Here is a 25,703-nt window from a genome sequence, read left to right on the forward strand (position 1 = left end):
TAATAATAATTTTCACAGTCAGGTTCACACAGCCAGCTCCTTCAGATTAGGGTTTTCAGCATCACCCATGGAAAGACTTCTGTTCTGCCGAGAACCTGTCTGAGAAGCCGGCCTATAAAACCTGTGCCCAAAATCATCTACTTCCTCAAAGACATAGCCAGGGGGCTCCAGATATGAAGCTGGGCACCTGTCCATTTCCTTGGGAGTAAAGCTGATGGAGTAGGTGGTCTGGCCATCCACAGGGATGTTTTCTCGAGGCCCAGCAAAAGGGGGCTTGAAGCTTTTAGTGCTGATGAGGGGGTGTGGTACATAATTGATCTGAGTAGTGGTCCGGAAGTCCAAAGGCTCAGCAGGAATATTCAGCTGGGGAATTGGTCTGATGGGCTTGGTAAGCATGCTGGTCCACTGCTTGTAGTCATCCTTGGTGGTGGTGGAGCACTCAAAGTGGCCACTCTTCTTAATTAGGGGCACTGGCCGGCAGGACTGAGCAGGGGCTCCCTTAGGGTATGTATAATGGGCTTTCACAGTTGTCAGAAGATCCATCTTGTCTTCAGGAGGCACATAGGTGATGGGAGATTTGGAGAACACCTGAGGTGTCGGCCAAGCTTGATACTTATCTCTAAACTCAGTGGTGTTCGAGAAAGGTGTGTCTAGCCCAGGGCCCTTGGCTGGAGGTTTCAAGCTCTTGGAAGGCTCTCCTAGCAGGCCCCTGTAGGACTCTTTGTGGGTAGTGAGGCTCTCAAAGGGTATTTCACAGGGTCTAAACTTCTCTGCCTCATGCACAAAGCGCTTCTCCACAGGGTGGGCCACATAGTTCATCTTGTAGTTAGTCAGATCCTCCAAGGGGACATCATAAAGCTTTGGGATGGCTGGGGGCTTACAGCTCACAGTAGTCACTTGGCCCTTTACGGAGTAGTCATCCTGGTGAGTGGTTCTGTTATCAAACCTGGTAGGTGCTGGCTGATAGTTGCGTGCTGGGCGAATGGGCTCTCGTTTGCGTTGTTTCCAAGGTAAATAATCAGCTGAAATTAAAGCAGAAACTTAGTCAATAATAAAACAGGTCTCCCAACTTACATGTATTTTAAAGGGCCATATAAGCCAGTTTCCAAAGAGGAGATCTCCCGCCTAACAAAAGAACAAAGCAGATCCAAGGAGAGCTTGCTGCTGCAACTTTATGCTACTTGGTGGCAGAAGAGACCAATTTACAGGATTTTTCCTAACACTCCACAATTCTGTACACATTTAGAGATTTTTTAGTTGGAGTGGGTGTATGGAATACATTCCTGAGTATGGGAACAGCTCATTCATACACAGCTCCTGTCCTGTGTGGAGAAGGTGGCCTTCTGTAACCCATAGAGTGCATGGAAAGATGAATATGTGTAATGAGACAAGAGTTCACAGCCTACCATTCATGATCCATCCACCAGCCAGGTCCCTCTAGTCATCTGCACTATAACACCCATTGTGTCCCTAGAATCCTCATATCTAATCCATATAAATTACATATGCTGCTCAAAGAGAATATGAGTATAGGATCTCCTATAGAGAGGATTCTAACTGTTGTCACTTGTATAGAACTGCTTTATAACAGGTAGCATGTGCACTTGGTGCTTTACATGTTCATTGTTTTAATTTTCATAAACCACCAATGAACTGTGCAATAACAAAATACTTTTATAGGTATAGAAACAGAATCACAGATAGATTAGGGAATTAACCTCAGATGACCCAGCTTCAAGTGAAAAAAAAAAAAAAAAAAGCATGGATTCAAATACAGATTCAGAGTCCACCGTCTGACCTACTCCACCCACTCCCAATCTTAACAACACTATTGCCATCCATTCATGCTCAAGATTTTCTATACATGATCTTACGTTTTCACAATAACCCTTTGTTGTGACTATTATCATCTGCATTTTACAGATTTCCAAAAGAAAGGTTCAGAGAAACTAAGAAGTTTGCCAAAAAGTCACATGGCCACTGAATTGAGCTAAAATAAAACCATACAACTAATTCACACTTTTTAAAATATTTTTTGTTCATTTTTATTTATTTTTTTGAGAGCGACAGAGAGAGAGGGAGAGAAAGAGACAGATAAAGAGAGAATGGGCACGCCAGAGCCTCCAGCCACTGCAAACGAACTCCAGATGTGTGCATCCCCTTATGCATCTGGCTAACATGGGTCCTGGGGAATCGAGCCTCGAACTGGGGTCCTTAGGCTTCACAGGCAAGCGCTTAACCGCTAAGCCATCTCTCCAGCCCCAGATCCACACTTTGTAACAACCCAAATCATAGCAGGATACTACACTTCAAGATACAGTTTTAAAAAATTAATCAGAGCTGGGTGCGGTGCTGTACACCTTTAATCCCAACACTCGGGAGGCAGAGGTAGGAAGATCACTATAAATTGAGGCTACCCTGAGACAACATAGTGAATTCCAGGTCAGACTGGGCCAGAACGAGACTACCACAAAAAAAAAACTAAAAAGAAAATAATAATAATCAGGAAAGAGCTATAAGGGAAAGAGAACTAAAGGATATTTATAAATGAAAATATTGTCCATCTATATGTAGTATATGTGCATCTCAATAGAACTTCTGCTGTGGGTGTGTAGAAGAAAGGAAGTCTGCACGGAAGAACTCTGCACAGAGATAGCCAGCATAACTCTCTAGGAACAGGCACTGTCATCAAGCAGCTTCCCAAACAGCTTTACCAGTCAGACCTGCAGGGCACTCCGAGACTGAAAGTCCAGTTGATAACAGTAAATATTATAATTTAACCACCTCTACATTGATGTCTTGCTTTTTATAATATCTGGCTGACAACCAAGGCCCATGTTGCCCCATTATGTTCAAGGCCTAAAATAAGCCAGGTGAGCCCAGTGAGCCCTCTGATTCTATACTTCCCTCCTGATGATGTCTCATTTTTTGTTAAAGACACATGCCTTAGATAATATGCTACAGCAACCCTGAGTCTAACCCCTCCATTGGAAGTTCTTATTGTTGCTTGTACTTAATGAAACCCTTGCACTAATTCTATAATCATATCCTCTCCAGTATGTGGTCACTGACACTTTTTGCTCATTTTTGTTGTTTCCAATTTTAAGCTTGGCTGCTTAAGGTTCATCCTGTGTAGTTAGTCTTTAGTCAGTGACTGATTAGGAGTTATACTTAAACCAATAAAAATGGATCTATGTGTAGGGATTAGAGAACCCAAAGATCAGTTTACAAATCTGCATTTTCTTTTCTAATCTGCTGAAATTTCTCATGTCTCCCCTGCATAAGCATAAGACCTTACATTCAGCCAGGGTGGTTAAGCAGATTTTTTAAAAGCCCCTCTCCTATCTCTATAGACTGCACACAGCCTTCCCTATGTTCACAATCCTTTAGCCCACATACCAGGATATATAGGAGCTTATCAAGCCACTGTGTATGTCTCATTCTCTGGACTCCTATTAAATTTCCAGTTTGTTTGCTTATCTGTTACTTTATCACAATTAGTACTGTAAGCCTCAGACTGGTTGCAGAAGTTGTCTTGTATAATTTTGTTCATTAGATTACTACTGTTTCACCAAAACTCCTGAGTATGCATCCTCTTCAGAAACAAGTCAGACCTCTACAGCAGCAACATTGGTGTTTTGTTTTCTCAGTCTAGCCTGCTTGGGCAGGACAGCCACACAAATGGGGAAACTAGGGGAGGAGAGGGAGATGGCAGAAGCAACTCCAGGATAAAATCCCACATATGTCTACTGTTCATAACCAAGGTTCAATCATGTTTCTTGAGTAAATGCTCTCAGTTTTTCATATGACTTTGGTTGATCTCCAGAGTCATGCAATAGATGATTTTTTAACATTTTGTCAAGTTTTATCATCACTTTTGGGGGAGAAAATTTGCCAAGTTTCTACCATTCCAAAACTCATGGCATGCCCTCCCCCAGGCACACTCTAAAGTTTATTTTAGGCCAGTGATACTACCAACTATTTATTCAAAATTGGCTTCATTTTAATTGAAAATCTAATCTTTCTCCAAGAGCCATTAATGGCTCTATCAGCATCTTGAAAGCATTAGAGGGCCTTAGAGGGAACCATCCTGCTGAATACAAACCACATGTTCCACCCCACACTTCAGACTGCTTCCATTTCAGGGTATCTACCTGTAGAGACCTAGGTACTGTCTCAAGATATTTAAGGGCAGGTAGGACAGAGATTATCTGGGCCTCTTCTGTGATGGATGAAGTGTTAAGAAAACAAAACCCTAAGTTCAGAGCTGTTTCACGTGACTTCTGATACCCAACAATATAGTTGAAACCACATTATTATTCAGCCTCCTGATTTCCTCCACCTAGCATTTTATTACAAAAAAAAAAACCTCCACAAGGCCCTGAAAAACCTCAGAATTCCACATAACAAACTATTCACACACCAGTAAAGCCCTTCAGGGCCAGAGTGTCATGTGGGTAATTGGCAAGAACCTCTTTAAAAGGGATCCCATTCAATAATGTGTCCTTTAAAAAAACAGCTAAGCCCGAAGCTGAGCATCAAGTAATTACACTCTCAATCTTTTCAATTGCAGTGTTTTGAAAATGTCACAAATTACAACCAAATGCTGCTGAAGCACATTTTATTAGTAGTTTTCTGGACCCCAGTAAAGGCACTGGCCATGAATAGAAAAGGAAAAGTTTGAACGCTTTTTTTACTGAACTAAACAGAACAGATAGACAAAATATAGATGGAACTCATTGAAATGCACATATTTACTTCTGCTGGACTTTAGCCTCTTTCCCTACTTTCCCCTTTAGAAAGAGAATTAATGTGTGGCCAGAAAATGTGAAGATTGCTAGGGGAAAGACCTACTGGAGCAGCAAATATTCACAAAGGGAAACTCTCACACACACCCAAAGAGAGAGAAAGCCAGGGCAGGACCACTCCTACATGCAGAAAGTGGTTCAGGACTGAGCTAACAGGGTGAATATCATGAGCTCTCCCTAGGTATTACTTCTGCTCCTGTCAGGACCTGTAGGGTAAGAGGCAGGGTGAGGATTTGGGTATACCACACACTTCATCTAGAGTCCTGTAAACAACTGTTCAGAACCATTATTGGTTCCTTCATTTGCTATTCCATTCCCCAGGACAAATGGTGGGAATAGATACTAGACATTTTCGGCTCAGTCTGGAAACCATAATCACAGGGGAGTAATGGGCCAAATAAACCACTCCAAATCTATTTGCTATGCCCCCTTCAAATTCATGTGTTGGAATTTAATCTCCACTGAAGTGGCATTGAGAGGTGGGGTCTTCAGCAAAATTATTAAGTCATAAGGGCATTATCCTCGTGTCCTCATCAAAAGTGCTGGACTCACTTGGGCCCTTCACTTCCTTTCACCTTTCATAAGATGCCCTCTTGAAAGCAGAAATCAGGCTCCCTCTCATCAGACGCCAGACCTACCTATGCCTCTAACATGGACTTCCCAGCCTCCATAACTGTGAGCAGTAAGTTGCTATCATTTATAAATGACTCAGTGTCAAGTTTGTTCTGATATCAGCACAAATGAAATATGACAGTATTACTTTAAAAAAAAAACATTAAGGGGCTGGAGAAATGGCTTAGCAGTTAAAGCATTTGCCCACAAAGCCTAAGCACCCAAGTTGAATTCCCCACTACCCACATAAACCAGATGCACTAGGTGGCACATGTATCTGGAGTTTGCAGTGGCTAAAGGCCCTTACCCTCTCTCTCCCTCTTTCTCTCTCCCTCAAATAAATAAATAAAATATGTATTAAAATATGTAGGCTACATACTAGCACTTTGGAGTCAACTAGATATCCACTTGTTTTAAAAACTGAATTCGAAGCCAGGCGTGGTGGTGCACACCTTTAATCCCAGCACTCGGGAGGCAGAGGTAGGATGATCGCCATGAGTTCAAGGCCATCCTGAGAATACAGAGTGAATTCCAGGTCAGCCTAGACTAGAGTGAACCCCTCCCTTGAAAAAAAAAAAAAAACTGAATTCTGGGCTGGGGGAGATGGCTCAGCAATTAAGAGTGCTTGCTGCTGAAAGTATGAGGACCTCTCCAGCCAGAGACCAGCAAGTTCAACTCCCTAGAACCTAAGTGAAAATCTGATCATGGCCACACACACATCTGTTCACAGGGACAGAGATGACATACAGCAGCTCCAGGTGGAAGGAGAGATGCTGTTTCTCAGGAAAAGAAATACACAGACAAGCAGGATCGGCATTACAGAAGGACCTCTCAGACCTTGCATGCATGCACATGGGGCATGCGCATCTGTGCACACACATACACACACACCCCAACACCACACACATATGCTGCACAAATAAATAAATAAATATCAAGTTCATAGGAAAACTGTTAAATCCAAATTCAAATTTATACCTACCAAAAGTGGGGGTCACTGTCATCTATACATGCCTGGCCTGAGCAGACCTGTGGAGGCTTGATTATCAATTCTACTTACATGGGAAAACAATTGGCAGGTATCCAAAGTTTAAATAAAATGCAGGAGTAGAAAGTTTTTATTTTTTTTTAAAGCAGTTGAGCTAGAACTGCATGGACAAAAGGAGGGTGGAAAGTCAGAATCGGAGCATTGTAAGGCATGAGGACTTCACTGGGAGTGAGCAGCTTGCTGAGGGGTAGGAGGAAGGGCTTTTCTTTGAGTAACATCACAGGACTTATTCTGTTCTTGCTAACCCCCACTCCTTCAAGGCAAGCAAGGAGCATTTTTCATTCCCCCACCTTTCATTGCACCTAAGGCCTGGTGGGCAAGAGGAAACTGAATTTGGTAGGCAGTTCCTCTGAAGAGACTATCCACACCAAGATCTATAAATCAAGGACCTTACAGAGGAAAAAAAGAGTTTGTGGTTGGCTGCTCTATCAGAGTCCCTTCCTGCCTTCCCTGCTTGAAAATCAGTTCTTACTCCAACTGCACTCACCCATTCTACTTTCTCAGGGTCTGCGGTATCTCTATTTCTGTCTTCCTGCAAACACTGGGTGAAAGGAGAGCTGAGCACACCTACAGCAGCAAGTACAAGCCCACCGCACACCTGGTTGTACTGACATGACTCCTTTATATAAAGCACCTGCCTGGGGTCAGTTGTGAGGGGCAAATGACATAAAAGAGTTCTGCCCCTGTAGTGCTTACAATCTGTCCAAGGGGACAAATGGTAAGTACAAGAGTAGAGAACACAATGAAGTTAGACATTAGCATGTCCACTGTGATATGGATGGGGGAGGTCTGGGAAGGCCTCTGGGAGCTTGTCATTTCAGCCACTAGCTGAAGAAACAGAAGGAATCACATTGCCCCATATCTTGTGGCAGAAAAGACAAGGGATACATTTATCAAAATATCACACCATGCCCTAGAAACAGGCGTAATTATTATGTGTCAATTAAGGATATATTTATTTTGAAAAAATAAATAAATAAATCCAACTTATATAAAGTTTGAAAGTGGCAAAGCTAATTTAAGATGTTAAAAGTTACCATAATAGGTCAGAAAATGTATCTGAATGGCAAAACACTTTCTTTGCATTTGTGAGGTTTGGGTACCATCCCCAACACAACAACATCAAAACATCCACACAATTGTTACATTCTGGTTGTGTAATAGCTATGTGGTAGTTTTTTTTAAAAAAAGAGTTTTTATGTTTATTTTTATTTATTTATTTGGCAGCAACAGACAGAGAGAGGAAGAGAAAGAGAGAGAAAGAATGGGCATGCCAAGGCCTCCAGCCACTGCAAACGAACTCCAGATGTGTGCGCCCCCTTGTGCATCTGGCTAATGTGGGTCCTGGAGAATCAAGCCTCGAACCAGGGTCCTTAGGCTTCACGGGCAAGAGCTTAACCGCTAAGCCATCTCTCCAGCCCTATGTGGTAGTTTTTGGTTAGGTTCTACTTATATGACTGTGTCTAGTCAGAATTTATTGATCTGTATAGCTATGATGCATTCACTTTTCTGTATGTATGGTACATTTCAATATTTATTGATTTACACATGTATGCAATGTGTGTGTGTGTGTGTATATGCTAGGGCCCCTTGTCACTACAAAGTAATGCTAGATGCTCACAATACTTTATGCATCAGGTTTTATGTGGGTACCTTGGGAACAGAATCCAGGCTGACAAACTTTGCAACCAAGTGCCTTTAACCACTGAGCAATCTTTCCAGCCACTTCAATATTCTTTTAAGTGGATAAGTGAAACAACCCATCAAGTGATTAGAATCTTAATCAGCTTACATTTGAAATGGCCTATTTATAGGATTCAAACAGTAAGTTCAGGCAATTATCAACAAATATTTTCTAATAAGGTCCACATATTACATATTTTTAGGTCCTGCACACCATAGGGTCTCTGCTATGATGGCTCATCTTTTTACCACTGTAGCCTAACATAGTAATGGGTAATGCATAAATGAATGAATAGGGTTGTGTTTCATAAGAGGAACATATATGAACACTGAACTTGAGATAGCATTCACAAGTCCTAAAGTAATCATATTTTGATGTTTTCTCAGTCACTTAAAAAACATTCTGAGCTCTCCAGCTGTACAAAAGCAGGCTGCTAGTTGCATTTGGCCATTAGGAAGTGGTTTGTTGACCTTTGCTCAAGATATTGTGCATAGCGAGCACACTTCCTTGTTTAGCCTATAGATTCAGTTTGTCCTTTCCTCCATCATCCTCTCACCTTTATAAGTAGGCAAGCATTCCATCTTGTTACCACACAGATATTTACTGTCTCGAGGTTTGATGGGGCCAACTTGACAAACAGGGTAGGGGTTATAATCTTGTTTGTATGTTGTGAGCAAATCCATAGTCTCCTGGCTTGGAACAAATTGTTCAGGCTGGTGGAGTTTCACTGGTACAATTTTGTGAAGTGCAAAATCTCTCCTGGAAAGAAAATAAGCACATGTTACTGGGGCTCTAGCTTGGAAGAAGGCTGTTTTATGTTCCAGACACTCTACTATTTGTTAAGAAGTTGTTTTTTACTCTATCCCCAACAGCTTTATTTCTTTATTTCTCTTTCCTTTCATTTTGCAGAAAGGCATCATTTCTTTCTTGCCCAAGTTAGATACCTGAATGCCATCCTGGACCCTCCCCTCACAACTCCCATATCTGTTACTCACCATATGCAGCCTCTCCACACCACAGGTTTTCTACCTCCTCGTATCCCTTGGTTTATAATCCCAACAATTTTTCTTTTTCTTACCACCACTGCCCCCCCAAGATAGGGTTTCCCTCTAGCCCAGGCTGACCTAAAATTCACTATGTAGTCTCAGGGTGGCCTTGAGCTCAAGGTGATCCTTCTACCTCTGCCCCTGAGTGCCGGCTTCCCAACGCTTTTTCACTTGGGCATGAGACAGCCTCCCTCTCCCCTACTGCTCTGCTTCCATTGCCACATCAGGGCCAGAATAAACTAAGTGAAAGTCAAATCAGTTTGCTCACCTGCTTAAAATATCTCCCAGGTAAACCTCAATCATCTAGTGTGATTTAGAAGCTGTCCCAGACCTGTCCTCTGCCTTACATACTCCCCTCCCTCCCCTCCCATCCTTCACCCTCACCTCCATCCCTCCACCCACAGTGAGCTCCACATACAAGGTCGCCTGGGAAGAGGCCCTCTCCTGTTCCCCTTCTGTTCAGACCCTTCCTATCAAGCTAACTTCTTCTCACACTCCCATTCTTCTCTGTGTTCCTGAGATTCTTCTAATCTCTTCTCCTTTTCTATAACCTTACAGAAAGTCCAGAAGAGGAATAAAATGCAATAATCAGGGACCCTAAGTATTTTTTTAATTTGTCTACTGCTATCAATGTCCCATTATTTAAGAGAGTATGAAAATATTGGGATGGAAAACAGAATGCTTTTCTACTGAACAGAAAGCAGTCCAGGTACAATCTTACAATTACCAGGAGCCACCCTGGTCACACCCAGCTGAGTCAGGCTGGGCTACCCACTTCTGCATGCTAACCATTCCCACAAGGGCTTCTGCTTTACACAACAGACTTGCTGGCCTGGAACCTATTTGTCCAAACTGGGCAAGGAGAAAAGATTTTCTCTGGTGGTGCTTGCTAGAACAACCCTGTCAAGGGAAAGAGAAGATTTCCGGACAGGAAAACATTAGGCCAAACACCAATAAAACCTAGTTCCCTGCCAAAATCTGGAACAGCATGACTGAGGCATGCTTCACTAGCAGAGGTAACACACTCTACTGTAACCTGTCTTGCATGAATTATACACAGGGCTGTCAATAAACCCAAACCAGGTCTTGAACATGTTTGGTGGGATGGGAGGAGTGAGGAAGCAGGAGAATTAGTCTCTCTAGGGCTCCAAGAGGGAAATGGAAGATGCTCCAGTTGCGCTCACATAACCCCCTCTGGGCAGGTCTTAAAATATATCTTAGTGGCAGGCACAAGGTCTGTAGCCTGGGTAGCCTTCTCAAGGGACTCACTCTGGGCAAACAGCAAAGGGAAACTGAGTGACCTGGGCCTGTGACTATGCGTGTGGTACTTATTGAGAAGGGGATGGGCTAAACAAGAAGACAAGGGCCAGCTCCTCTGTCAGTGACCCAGGACTTCACAAGGGTGAAGAATATCCAATACTAAACCAAGAGTGTCAAAAAGCTACTAAGGTAAAGCCTTAGGCTGCAGAGACGAATAGAAATGCCTGAAAAGCCTCACCTGAAATCCAGTTAACCTGAAGGTTAACTTTCTGCTAAAAGTTTATTTTATAAAGGGAACATACCCAAGAGAAGCTGTACATTCTCTGTTCCCAGAAGGGGTGGGGTGGGGTTTCGAGGCAACCTAAAACTGAGTACAGCCCTCAAAACCTGTGTTCAGTGATAGCGAACCCAGATGTGGGCCCTCTGCACGTCCCAGGGATATCAGAAGATACCAAAGGCCAATGCTGAGGAACAACGCCAGATTCTTGGGCTTCTACACTAAGCCAGCCTGCCACAGAGCACGACAAGTGCCAAAGAACCTGACCTCCTCTCCAGATGCCACAGAACCCCGCCTTCAGGGGCCTCCCGACTCTGACTTCTGAAGCAGGCTTAATGCCTCTGTCTCCTGCTGTCCCCTGGGAAAAGAGTAAGTGAATGCTCACAAACATACACTTCATGGGCTAAGGTGAAGTTGGTTTCGCAATGACAAAAATAAGCCAGGCATGGTGGTGCGCAGCTTTAATCCCAGCAGCACTCTAGAGGCAGAGGTAGGAGGATCACCATGAGTTTGAGGCCACCCAGAGACTAAATAGTAAAATCCAGGTCAGCCTGAGCAAGAGTCCTTACCTTGAAAAAAAAAAGGTGCTCACCATATATAGGGAATAAAATTGCTAGCTGGAGCTCCTAGAGAACAAAATTTGAGTTTCCAAAAGGTACCATCGTGCTGAGAAGAAGTGACAGAGGAATACTCAGCATTGCAGCATCTCTATCACACCTTCCAAGGCTCGGGGTCCATTGTAGAAGGGTTGGCAAAGCCAGGTGTAATCCCAGCACTTGGGAGGCAGAGGTAGGAGGATCTCAGTGAGTTCAAGGCCACCATGAGACTACACAATGAATTCCAGGTTAGCCTGGGCTAGAGACCGACCCTACCCCCCTCCCCCAAAAAAAAGGTGGCAGAAAGAATGTAAGAGCCAAAGGAAGGATAGGACTCCTTACAATGCACTCTTCCAGACACAAAATGGCCTGGATACCCATGACCTCACAGTGCCTGGCACTACCTACACAAGACCATCATAATAGGAGGAAAATATGATGATATCAAAATAAAAGACTGATTAAGAGGGGGAGGAGATATGATGGAGAGTGGAGTTGCAGGGGGAAGTGGGGGGCAGGGAATTATCATGATTTATTGCCTATAATTATGGAAGTTGTCAATGAAAAAATTTGAGTCCCTTTATAAATGTGCATATATCATTGAATTTACTGAGCAGGTAATAAAAGATAAGGTAACTGATCATGGAGGGAGAAGTTATCAACTTCTGGATAAAGAAAAAAATAAATAAATTTAAAGTTGAATACATTTTTACCCTACCCAAAGAGAGTTACCATGGCTTAAGAGTTAATTTAATCAGAATTTATGTGTTTCCTCATTAGGTTTTATGTTGAGAACATTCACTGAGCCCTATCATTAACCACTACATAACTGCATGTCCCTAATCACACATAATCTTATAGCCTTTAAGTTCATGCACAAGAAGCTTTTTATTCTTCCCAGAAATTGCTAAAACTTGGTAGTTTTCTTTTTTTTTTTTTTCTTTTCCTAAAGAACACTAGCTCTCCCTCTCTTCATGTGGTACATTTTCTAATGTCTGTGCTCACTGTAACTATGAACAAAGAAAACAAAATGGCCAGAGGCCTATGTTTCTTTTTGGTAAGTAGCTATAAAAGTTATACAGTATGGAAGGCCAAGAGTTAAACTCAGAGTTAAGTACAGGCTCAAGTGGCCCTGCTGGGGAAGTTATAACAAGTCAACTTCAAATCATTTGGTGAAGCTGAAGAAAGGCGTTGAACAAGAATCTGACCAAAGGAAAGAGGAAATGGCACAACAGCTAACTAGAGTCAAGAGCCTGGGAGCGGGAAGTGGAGATTTGCACCATGGCCAAGGAGCCATGTAACACTTTTTTTAAGTTGTTTTTAATTTTATGCAAAGTTCAGAGCTTGTTGTAGTGTCCAAGGAATCAATCATAATGAAGTATAATCTATTTTCAAAGGAGTTCCTCCTCTTGGCAAAGCAAATCTTTACCCTTACCCTGAACCCCTCCCTCTCTCTTGGAAACCTCATCTGTGGACCATCTCCTAGCCTGTGGCTTCACTTTTTTCCTGTACTGTCTTCTTTCATGCCAATATTTAACCAGCTCCAGTCTTGCCCATCTTTAAAAGAGAAAAATAAAATAAAATCTGACACAATCCTCACTTGGATGCATACTTTCTGGGGCCTCTCCTTGTCTTTTCTCTAGAAAGAGTTGTCCACAGATAGATAAACGGTCCATAGACCCACCTCCACCAAATCTGATTCTACTTATACCCACCAAGGCCTCCAGCTCCCATGTAACTTTGAGAATGCATCACTGCTTTGCATCCATATCTTACTGTGTCCTCACTTTCCCTTTTTAAATATTCCCTTCCTTCACCTCTGTCATCCTACTCCTTATGATTCATCCCCTCTTAACAATCTTTCTCTAGAGGGTTTTGCCCTTTGTCCATTGATGTATTGCTTATTTGTTATTATACATGATTTCCAAACTTTCCCATGTCAGAATGTACCTTCTAAGGAAGCTATGATGTCATCCAAGTTGGAGAGCCTGTCCCAGAGCTGAACCACAGAGCTCAACCCTGATGGGACATACATCCCTCTTGTCTTCACTGGAATCAATGGATTCCATTATATTCCATCCAGAATTCAAGTTACACAGTCCTCTCGACTCCTCAAATCCTACTGAGGCAGAAGCTAGCAGCTACTACTACTTCATATAACATCTGGAAGAAACATCTTAAAGTTACCTGAAGGCACTAAAGAGTAACCCAAATTAGATTCTGGAGGGGCCAGCAGGAGGGAGAAGGAATGGCACTGGCTGAGTCCTCACTGCTTGAGTTTCCATGAGCTGCTTATGTGTCATAGCTTGTAGTCTATGCCAGACCAGGCATCTGAAGGCCAAATGTTTCTTTATTCCCTTTCTTGACCAAGTAACTGGAGGACCAAATGGGCAGTAGTTAGGAAATCACAGGTGCTAAAAAAGATAAAATCTTAGACAGGGCTAAAAATAGGAAGTCAAGAATCTATATGGCTGGGCCTAAAATCTCTGCTTGACCTCATCTGCCTGAGAAGACTTCAAGCAACCTTATTAAGGGTAAATGAGCTGAAATTGGAGTTGCCTCTCAAGACATGTAATTTGCATTTTGAGCCCCATCAAGTCACCTGCCTGATAAACATTCAGAAATGCTCTTCAGAGGAATGCAAACTAGGAACAACCCAAAGTCTCAAAATACAACATTTACAATAATATCCAGAACCAGCCCAAACTGATTCAACATGCATACAGAAAGATATGACCCATGTACTCCATGCAAACCCAGATGCTGGACTTAGTGACCAAGGATCTTCACTATGTTTGATGAGAAAGGGCAAAACAAGGTCATAATGAATTAAAAGATAGGAAATCACACATGACAAATGAAAACTACATAAAAACCAAATTCGAAAGGAAAGTCAGATCTGATGGTACACTCCTATAATCCCAGCATGAATATCTAAGACAAGAATTTTATCTCAAGTTAAAGGCCAGCCTGGGCTACAGAATGAGACCTCACTTCAAAAATAAATAAATAACTAGGCTTGGTGGTGCATGCCTTTAATCCCAGCACTTGGGAGGCGGAGGTAGGAGGTGAATCACCATTAGTTCAAGGCCACCCTGAGACTCCATAGTGAATTCCATGTCAGCCTGGGCTAGAACAAGACCCAATCTCAAAAAAAAAAAAAAAAAGTAAATAAAAGTAAAAATACAATATCTGAAAAAATACTGCAAGCTTAGAATTGAGATAAAGGAAGAAAACTCAGTAAACTTGAAGATAGATTAATAGAAGCAATTCAATCTGAAGGATAAAGAGAAGAAAAAAGGAGTACGGAAAAGAAACAAACAGAGCAACAGAAGAGAATACTTAATGAGATAATAGCCAAAAATGTTGAGCAGCTTAATCAATGACCAAAGACCCTTCCAAAGCTCTGAAACTGCCAAGGCAAGTCCAGTGCAGAGACCCTTATCTGCTCTCTTCATCAGTTCTCAGGCCTTATCTACCAAAATAGTAAATCTTCTGTGCTTTAGAACTGCAAAGCAGAGTCAAATATGCATTTGAAAAAATATATATATATACATCTCAAAGGGCCAGGAAAGTCTCTAACCCCTTGTGAACTATCTTACATCCTTCTTGGCTTTGGAACAGGATACCAAATGTCCTTTTCCTTTTATCTCTTCCCTCCCTCACTCTTCCTAATGCATCAGGAATCTATCAACAAAAAAGAGTCTATGCTACCAACTCCTGGTCCTGAGCCTTTCAGCCAAATCCATGGAGTTGAACTTAATTCTATCAGCTTCTTACCATCCCACCCTATCCCCATTCTCTTTCAGAATAAAGATCTAACATTGCTGAAGATTCAACTGTTTCTTCAAAGGTTATTCATATCACTCATGTTTAGGGGCTGGTTTAGCTAACAGAAATAATGCAACAAGTAGAGGCTCAAGGGTTTCACATAGTGACATGCCTAAGGGGAAATGAGGCTTGAAGTTCAAACCACTTATTCATAAATTGACCTCAGATCTATTTGAACCAAAGACCAATGCTCTGCAGAAGAATTACCCAGGGCTGCAAGAAATGGTTCTGCAGTAAGAAGGGCTGGAAGTCTCCAGCATTCCCCTTATGACACCTGCTCTAATCCCCAGGATTTACGGTCGTCAGTTAGAGACCTCTGCAGCTGTGACCAGGCCTCATGCTGCGATGATAACCTTTCCAGAAACCAGGTGTGCTTTGTGTCTGGACTTAATCACCAAACCCAGCCAAGCCTTGGACCACGTGACTTCTTCATGCAGCAGGTGGGAGGGAGTCCTAGCCTGCCTCAGAAACAGAGTCAACCTTTAGATAGGGGAAAGGGTGTGGTAACAAGGGTCCTGGGAGGAGAAAGAACAATCTCTACAGACTCAGGAGCTATACAGACACAGGAATGACACACTTCAGCCCCAAAAAACCTCTGGTGGAGTGCCTAGGGTGGCAGCCTCTCTGCATTTCCTGGCAGTGGCTTAATGTCATCCTTAATCTATGAAAACCAGTGTGGCAGGCGTAGGGTTGGGAAACAATGAAACTGAGGTGCAGGACTGAGAAGGGGTGTCCACGGCTCTTTAGCTCCTGGCTTCTCATTCTAAGGTAAGAAATAAAGATTAATGGTGACTCATGTCTGCTTTTCTTCCTCCCTATAGGTAACCTGGGTTCTGAACCTTGTTTCCTGCTTAAAAGCCCTTCTGATCATTAATAGCTTGTTTGGGAAATTCTTTCAGTAACTATATGCGTCCCCTTTAGCCACATCTTTATATAAATCATATTTACTGTTACACTGGCTTTGGCAAAGGCAGAGGGGCCTTCTGAGTGATATGTTTATTGTTGTAAGTGACACAGGCAAGGATAATTTAGTTCAGGGCAAAGGTTAAGTTTTTGTTTTGCAAAGCCACATCAGGAAGATGGAGGAGGAGCCTCCTAACTGGACTATGGGGCAGAGATCCTGCCCCAGGGTGAAAATGTCATTGTTCTCCAGAGCTTTGGACAACAAAAAGCAATCCCCAGCAACCACCCCTCAAAGCACCCTCTTCTATTCTTACAGGACAGAAAAATATACTGCTATCATAACAATATCTGAAATGAATACTTTATGTCTCACAAGGTACTCATGATTTCCTTCAAACTGGGTGCAAAGAGATGAGAACAGTCACACCAAAGAGATGAGAATTGTGTTTGCAAGTCATCCCTCAACATTCCTCCTACTTTTTGTTGTTGTTGTTGTTGTTGTTTGTTTTTGTTTTTGTTTTTGTTTTTGTTTTTCAAGGTAAGGTCTCACTCTAGCCCAGGCTGACCTAGAATTCACTATGCAGTCTCAAACTCACAGCCATCCTCCTACCTCTGCCTCCCAAGTGCTGGGATTAAAGGCATGCGCCACCACACCCAGCCTTCCTACCTTTTTCTACCAACTGCATGTCTCTTACATGTGTGTCTAGGACTCTTCATAGAGCTGTCTAAAGAGAAAGCCATTCTCAGGAATAACCCACAGCTTTTGACACAATCCTTAGAGCCTTGGGGATACTGTTTCTTAGCAAACCCCTTCTCTTCATTTCTCCAACTTTGAAGTTCCCTGTCCCTAACCCAGAAATGGCTTCCATGTGGATCTAGAACAGAGCAGCCTGTATAGAATATGAACCACCTCCAAATCAAAATCTCAAAAGAGGGTGTTTCTAGTCCTACCTTCAGGGAAAGTTGTTGTGACATCTGGTGTCTTTACCAAAACAGCAAAATAAGAAATTATGAAGGAAAGAATGGGCTGTATACAAGAAATTCCGCAGGTTCTCCAAGCCTGTTCTGTGTAGGAATAGTTAATGTGCACTATTAGCTCCAGGAACCCTGGAACCCTGCCCAGGAGCTCTGCACTTTGAGAGTATAGAACAGGAAGGCAGAGAAAAACCAGTCATCTAGCTCTCCCCTGCAGACCAGAGATATGATCTAGATCTCTGGCCAATTACACTAAAAGATGTTCCATCCTCTATCATTAGTCAGACATCATCCCCTGGAGGTCACTGACCAAGCTGTCAACAGAAGATGCACTAGAGTCTTGTGACACATGGAACCCTCAGCCTTGACAGCAGAGACCAGCATAACACTGACAAAGGCAGCTCAGCCTCTGCAGAGCCCTCACACCAAACAATCTTAGTTTGGAAACCAACTAGAGTACATCAAGAGTAATTTGAAAGGAACCATCCTCTTTTTACATAGTTCTTAAAGATTGGAAGGGACTCTAATTCAAAATTCACATCTTTCCATTCATAACCCATAACCCCATGGTGAATACTAATATCATTGCAGCGGGCCCTCTCCATGGAATGGGGTGGGAGGAGGTAATATAATAGGATAATAGAATACGTGATTTGTCCATACAACAAAGTTCCTAATTAATTTTTAAAAAATTAAAACTTCACAGCCTAATTTCAGAAATACCCTTTCTTTATTATTCTCTTTCACCACTGCCATTGCCCAAGCTACCCAGGAACCTAAAAAAACCAAAACTCTTTTCCTTTCTCTCTTTCTCTTTTTAACATGTTACTTAACCTCCTACCCTTTATTAGGTACACAAATTTAGCATCCTGACCCCCACATCAATAAGCAAGAATCCTTTCTCCTTAAAAGGGAGTTTGGGAACAACCAAGCAAGTTAACAAATGCAAGAGTCTGTTTCAGAGGTATTGTACATTAACATTAAGATATGAATATTGCATATGGGTACTGTACATGAGTGCATCAGTATTGCACACAGTTACCTTGATATTACACATAAGTGCTGTACATTACGCTTTTGTGCTGTAACTATACACTAACACTACTTGCTCTCACCTTGATGTGGTCAGGCCTTCCATTGGTACTGATCCTTTCTGGTACACCATCCTGGGCTTGAATGAATCTCTGGGTAGGTAAGAGTGATAGGTAGGGTAATTCTCTGTGTACTCGGAGAGAAGACATGGTTTCTCTGTTTTATCATAAATCTTTGTAGAGAGATGTGGACAGTGGTGCCGCCTAAAACAGACACAAGGAAAATTTGGTTGGTTACTTTCTTAGGAGCAGTACATCCAGTCTGATGATGCCATTTCTTCCCAGTCTAACCCAGATTATGACTGCTGCCATTAAAAATCCAAAATTAAACCTTCCCATTATTCTACTATAACCAGAACTAAAAATATAGTCTGTTATTTCGATTCTTTAATTAAAATATTTGAGTCACACAATTACACAAAAGCATGACTAGTGTTCAGCCAGCCAAATTGCTCATGAAAACACCTCAGATATCTCCATACCATAACAGGTACATGGCTATGTCCCCCAACCTTCCCAATTTCCCTTTCCTAGGGCCTCCTAAAATTTAGCAAATAAAAGGCTTAATAGTTGCCTAACAGGGACTCCAAGGCTGTGCACTAGATTTTTTTCTAGTTGGTTAGTTCCTGCATCAATCCAGGATGTCATCATTGCACACAAGCAAACCACCACACTTCTGAGTCCACCAAGTACTACTAGTTATGGGAAACTATTTTCACATTGAAAGTCTTTATCCATCCTTTCATGTCTCATATCCATTACTATACCCATAAAAAGACCTGTTCCTAGACTGATTGTTTTATGCCTAAATATAGACCACCACTGCCCTCCTCCTTTCTGCAAAGTACACACACAAATTCACTCTCTCCTTCTCTCTCTTTCTCTTTCATCATTCTGAATTTGATGATTACTTATCTCATTTGTCAAGTTGACCTTTCTCTATCTTGACTTCACTGCTACATCCTTACTATCCAGTATCCTGCCTGGTGTATAGTAAGCATTCAGTAAACATCTATTGAATGAATGACTGAATACAGAAACTAACTGAGCAAATTATAAAGAAATAATATTGTAGCCAGGCATGGTGGCACAGCCTTTAATCCCAGCACTTGGGAGGCAGAGGTAGGAGGACTGCCATGAGTTTGAGGCCACCCTGAGACTCCATAGTGAATTCCAGATCAGCCTGGGCTAGAGTGAGGCCCTACCTCGAAAAAAAAAAAGAAAAAGAAAGAATATTATAAAGTTATAACTTATAGTGAGCATTTCCCATTTTACCTGCATGTTAATAAATGAACATTTATTCCTACAAACAGAGAAAGGCCAGTTGTTAAAGCTGTCCAAACCTAAATGAGTAGTATATAAAATTTTGTACACACACACAATCCTTACAAGCCAGTTAAGCCACCTCCAGTTATCAGGCACCAACATACCAACACAAATTCTATGTTACTGATTTCCAATTTAGTTATCCTAAGGAATTTCATTTTTGAGATAGGATCTTGTTATGTAACCCTCAATAGCCTTAAATTCACAATCCTTCTGCCTGAGCCTCTCAAGTGCTGAGATTACAGGTGTACATCACCCCACTCTATTTTTACATTTAAAAAAAATTTTTTTGTTCATTTTTTATTTATTTATTTGAGAGTGACAGACACAGAGAGAAAGACAGATAGAGGGAGAGAGAGAAAATGGGCGCGCCAGGGCTTCCAGCCTCTGCAAACGAACTCCAGATGCGTGCGCCCCCTTGTGCATCTGGCTAACGTGGGACCTGGGGAACCGAGCCTCGAACTGGGGTCCTTAGGCTTCACAGGCAAGCACTTAACCACTAAGCCATCTCTCCAGCCCTATTTTTACATTTTGATTACAAAAATTAAAACACACATGGCAGGACATGGTAGAGGAGGACTAAAAGAGAAGGAAGAGACCAGAAATTCATCACTGCTTCATATATAGCAATTCTTTACTAGTGAGGGCGTAGGATATGGTGGTATGAACGTACAATGTCTCCCATAGTCTCATGTGTTTGTAATTAAGCCTCATAATTAACCCCCAGCTGGTGGAGCCTTTTAGGAGGTAGAACCTTGATGGAGGGGTTGGGTCACTGGAGGTAAGACCTTGAGGTGTTATAACTCAGCCTCACTTGCCACACAGAGCCTGCTGTCCCTGCTTCCTTCCTGTTGACTTGGAGATGTGATACCTAGCTGTTGGCTCTTGCCAAGCCTTCCCCTCAAAACTATAAGCAAAACTAAACCCTTTCCTTTCATAATCTGCTCTGGTCAGGTATTTTTGTCTCTGCAACAAGAAGGTAACTGTTACACAAAACACCAGGATCTCTCAGTCATTGTTGATAAGGATATAAAAGTGGTGTGGAGCCGGGCGTGGTGGTTCAAGCCTTTAATCCCAGCACTTAGGAGGCAGAGGTAGGAGGATCAGCATGAGTTCGAGGCCACCCTGAGACTACATAGTTCCAGGTCAGCCTGGACCAGAGTGAGACCCTACCTCGAAAAAGAAAAAAAAAAAAAAAAAAAAAAACTGTCTACAACATCTTTCCTACCTATGTTTCCACTGGAAATAAGACCAGGAAATTAATGTTGTAGATAAATCATAAAAGTGGTGTTCCCCATGTACCCTGCACTCAGGAGGCTGAGACAGGAGGATCTCAAATTTGAGGCTTGCCTGGGCTATATTATAATCCCCCCCCTCTCCCTCTCCCTCTCTCTCTCTTTGTCTCTCTCTCTCTCTCTCACGTGAGCACACACACACACACACACACACACAAAACATACAATGAAAATAATTAATTAATTAATTTAAAAAAATTTTTAAACCATACAATGGTAAAACCACTTTGGAAAAGCAAGACTTCCAATGTTCCTGTTTGTCCACCAGAACTAGATAGTAAGACCATACTGCTGAAGGCACCACATGCTTCAGGTGCAGGACACTGAGAAATCAAGCTGGGACTGAGATGGAAGCCTCATCCCTGTTGGCCAGTTGTTGTAGTGCTGGAAAGTACAATGAAGTCTACTGGGGGAAAAGTCATTAATAATATTATCAACAGTGGACCGGTCTACTGGGGGAAAAGTCATTAATAATATTATCAACAGTGGACCCTGAACAATACATAGTGGCTATCCAGACAAGATGCATCCTCTGGTGCAATAATAACATGTCTGAAGTGGAGGTAACCAACTGTTCTCCATTTGGATTTAATGCCCACTCCACGGGAGGGAATTCATGCCTTGTACTGAAACCTAATCAAAAGCCGATGGCAAAATAAATAAATAAAATTTTTAAAGCCTATGACTGTGAAGGTTATGAGCCCTGGGGGGGGGGGGTAGGCTGCTTCTGCTGTTTGGTTATATGAATATATTATATCCATCAAATTGCCCTCTGAATATTTATTTTCATGCCCTGGGATGGTTTTAATATAAATGTATGTCCCCCATATCCTAAGGTATTTTCAACTAAGCTTCCTACTTAAGTCTTCAGCAGGCAGAGCTCTGCTGGTGGAGGTAGGCCATGAGAGGTGGATCTTGAGTCCAGCCCTAATGGGTGCGTAGAGTACCAGCTTGAGATCTGGCTATTTGCTGGTTGGTATTGACTGCTGTCTCTCTGCTATGGATGTATGAGACTGAGCCAGCTTCTTCCACCATGATGATGCTTCTCCCCTGGAATCAGTAAGCCTGAACTAAACCCTTTCCTCCCATAAGCTGCTTCTGGTCAGGTGTTTGTCCCGGCAATGCAAAGGTAACTGCTACATGCCCATATGTTAAGTGTTGCTCTCACATTTGGTTAGCAAAGCTTCTCTTTGTAGATGGTGATGACTACTGGGGATAGTAGAAACTTATCAAATGCTAAGAAGAAATGAAAATTAGGTGCTCAGCACTAAATCAGACATCTCTATAATACCTTTCAAAGTTCAGGGTCCACTGTAGAAAAGGTAGCAGAACCATTTAAGAGAAAAAGGGTGGAACACAGCTTTACAGACACAAAGCAGCCATAGCATTCACGATCTCACAGCAGCTATCATTATCTGCATAGACCTGCACAATATTGGGCCCATAAACATGTCATCATGAATGAGGGTAAAGAGAGTAGAATGACATCAAAATGAAAGAGGGGCTAGAACTATAACTCAGTGGTAGAGTACCTGCCTAGCATAAACAAGGCCATAAGTTCAAATCTCAACTACACACACACACACACACACAAAAAAAAAAAAACCCAAATACAAAGTGTAAGATGAGTGTGATGGTGGCATACTCCTTTAATCCCAGCACTCAGAAGTAGAGTAGTAGAGAAAGGAGGATTGCTGTGAGTTTGAAGCCAGCTTGGGAGTACAGAGTGAATTCCAGATCAGCCTGAGCTACAGTTAGACCCTACCTCAAAAAATAAATGGCCAGGCATGGTAGTGCATACCTTTAATCCCAGCACTCAGAATGCAGAGGCAGGAGGATCCCCATGAGTTCAAGGTCACCCTGAGACTACAGAGTGAATTCCAGGTCAGCCTGAGCTACAGTGAGACCAAAAAAAAAAAAAAAATTGGAAATGGTATTAGTAGGAAAGGAGTTCAGTAGAAAGGGGATGGGTGAGGGGGACAAAAAAAAGTAATAGGAGAGAAGACTTTTGAACTAAGAAAGATTTTATTATAGAAATTTTAGATGGAACTTAAGAGGAGGAATGCAGAGTTCTTGCCCAAGAGGGGGTTCTGGAAAACAGAAAAGCCCACCTTAAGTTCTGAAAGATTCAGACTGGGGTCTTTTAGAGCTTGAATCCAAAACTCCTGTCCAAGAGGAGACAGGAGTGGGGCTCCTAGAAATGGGAAAGTTCCATGGATCTGGATCAAAATATATTATGTATATTATGAAAATTTCAATAAAGTTTTTAAAATGGTTGATTTCTTTTCAGTGCTCAGGATAGAACCCAGTGACAACCTACAACTGAGTTATACTCCCAGCCCCAGCTTTTCAGTTTTCTTACAAAGGTAACTGTAGTATGACCAAGTAACCTAGCAAGCACATTATGTTTTTCTAAATAAATAGCAAATTAAAAACCTGCACATGTATATTTATAGCAACTGTATTCATAATAATTCAAAACTGAAAACAACAAACATACCCTTCAATAGATGAATGAATATGCAAGTTGTGGTACTTGTATACAATAGAATACAGTGATATATAGAAATAAGCTTTCAAGCTGGGCATGGTGGCACATGTATGTGTATGTGTATATATATATATATATATATATATATACACACACACACACACACACACACATATATAACAGGTATTTGATCCCACCACACCTGGCACACTTTAATGTAAACTATCAACTTTTTAAAATATCTGTCTATATTGATTCATTTACTGTAACACTACTTGCTGTTGTAAGAGCCAGTGAGTGTCAGTTGTCAACTTAATTATATTGAATCATCTAGGAGACAAATCTCTGGGCATGTCTGTGAGAGACTTTCTGAATGGTTGATTAAATTGGGAAGACCTACTCTAACTGTGGACAGCACCATCCCATGGGCTGAGGTCCCAGACGGAAAAGGAGGAGAAAATGAACTGAACATCAGCATTCGTCGCCCTCTGCTCCCTGAACGCAGATGCAATTGAAGCAGCCCCCTCAGTTCCGGCCATGCCCCCCACCGTGACAGACTGTAACACCTCAGGCTGCAAGCTGAAATAGGCCCTTCTCCCTTCAGTTGCTCTTGGCAAGTACTTGGTCACAGAAATAAGAAAAGTAACCTACAAATGCTTATACAAAATGTCAACAGTCAGGTGTGGTGGCTCACTTAGGAGGCTGAGAAAGGAGGATAATCAAGATACAAATAAATAAATAAAATGCCATTAAAAGGGAAAACTGAGTTCATCAAAAGGTTATATGGGAACATTCTGCATTATCTAATTTGCAATAATTCTAAAACTGTTCTAAAAATTACTTTTCTAAAAGGTTAAAAAATATTAAAAACAGCCAGATGTGGTGGTGCATGCCTTTAATCCCAGCACTCAGGAGGCAGAGGTAGAGGATCACTGTGAGTTCAAGGCCAGCCTGAGACTGCCTAGTAAATTCCCAGTCAGCCTGGGCTAGAGCGAGACCCTGCCTTGAGGAAAACAAAAAATTCCAGGCAATAGTAAGCATGTTGCTCCTGTTAATAAATCCAAAACTTTATAAACATGTTGCTGCCACCACTATCGCTCTATGTAACCCCTTCAGTCATTAACAGATAATCATGTATATGCACAAGTGCCTTTATGGGATATTCATGTTCATTTTCATCTCATTTGTACATTTGTATATAGAGAAAGCCTTAAGACTGTATAAAATAATTATCTCTTACTTTTTTTTTATAAATCTCTTACTTTTTTATTATAGAAGTCCTATTGTTTCATGGTAAATGTTTTAGAATCACTCTCCCCTCCCCCAATTCTATCCCCTGCCTAGAACCACTTGTGAGTACCTGAGGCCACAGATGGTGCTGAACCCTATTTATACTGTACTTACGCTACCCAGACTTGCCTAAGACTGAGCTTACCTCATAAATTACTCACAGAAAGAGGTTAACAATGATTCAGTGACCTCTGTATAAGGATGTTATCTTCCTTTATTACATCTAGAGCAGTCACCTTTTCACCTAAGGAAGCACTTCACCAGCTGTGTTTGGTGGGCGCAGATTGCCAACACCCAGATGCTCTTGCACTGAGGGTCACTTCTGTCTGTACCGCAGCTGATCTGATAAATGACAATTGCTAAATGATAGCACATGCAGTGTGGATGTGCTGGATAATGCATTAGTGGCCCAAGAGAAAAGAGATGGTGACAAATTTAATCACACTACTCAGAATGGTATATAATTTAAACTTATGAGTTGCATCTAGAATCTTCCACATAATATATCAGACTGCAGTTAGCTGTAGAATAACTGGAACTATGAAAAAGAGAAACAACTGGTGAGGAGAGACCACTATATTCCTAATTATTTACAAGAAAATCTTTCACATACATGTTTTTCTTATTGAATGCATACCTGAACTCTCCAAAGCTAAATGTAACCTATAAAAAACAGTAATCTTTTTTTCAAAACATACATTGTTAGTATTTATGCACATGTAATAAAATTATCTCCTAATTTTTGGTATATAATTGATTCATATTTTAAAATACCTTTTATGTACTCTAGAGATTAAGTTGGTGTTTGCACAGTAAATAAAATGTCTTCCACTGTATATCAATGGTAGTATTACTATTTCTGGACTCACAATCAATCCAATTATCTAAGTTTTCAATCAAAACCTATCATTTTAAGATTTCTGCGAACTTCAATGAAAAGCCAGAAAGCACAACTTCAGAAAAATATCTTTGCACTTATATTTTGTTCATCCACATTCCGAGAAGAAAAGTCAGGCTCTTGCTAAGGAGCACTCAGAGTCAGGCATTCCCAATATAACTGACTCTCCTGGCACAGCAACACTTTCCCTCTTTGGGGCTCCTGTGTTTTAAACCAGTAAAATTTGCTTTTATGTATCCCCTTTTATATTGTTCCTTTTTTAAAATATAACA

At 41.6% G+C, this 25,703-nt stretch overlaps 1 protein-coding gene across 1 annotated transcript; it reads right to left on the reverse strand.

Moving 5' to 3' along the window:
* Positions 1 to 24: 24 nt before the first annotated feature.
* Saxo1 (stabilizer of axonemal microtubules 1) lies at positions 25 to 18,328 on the reverse strand. Its single transcript, XM_012948747.2, has 3 exons — positions 18,156 to 18,328; positions 8,709 to 8,911; positions 25 to 1,022 (listed from the first exon to the last, which is right to left on the reverse strand). The coding sequence occupies exons 1-3, from the start codon at positions 18,203 to 18,205 to the stop codon at positions 25 to 27; spliced, it is 1,251 nt and encodes a 416-aa protein (XP_012804201.2). The 5' UTR covers positions 18,206 to 18,328.
* Between the last annotated feature and the right edge of the window lie 7,375 nt (positions 18,329 to 25,703).

Source organism: Jaculus jaculus, chromosome 1 (genome assembly GCF_020740685.1).
Source record: "Jaculus jaculus isolate mJacJac1 chromosome 1, mJacJac1.mat.Y.cur, whole genome shotgun sequence".
Classification (NCBI taxonomy): Eukaryota; Metazoa; Chordata; class Mammalia; order Rodentia; family Dipodidae; genus Jaculus; species Jaculus jaculus.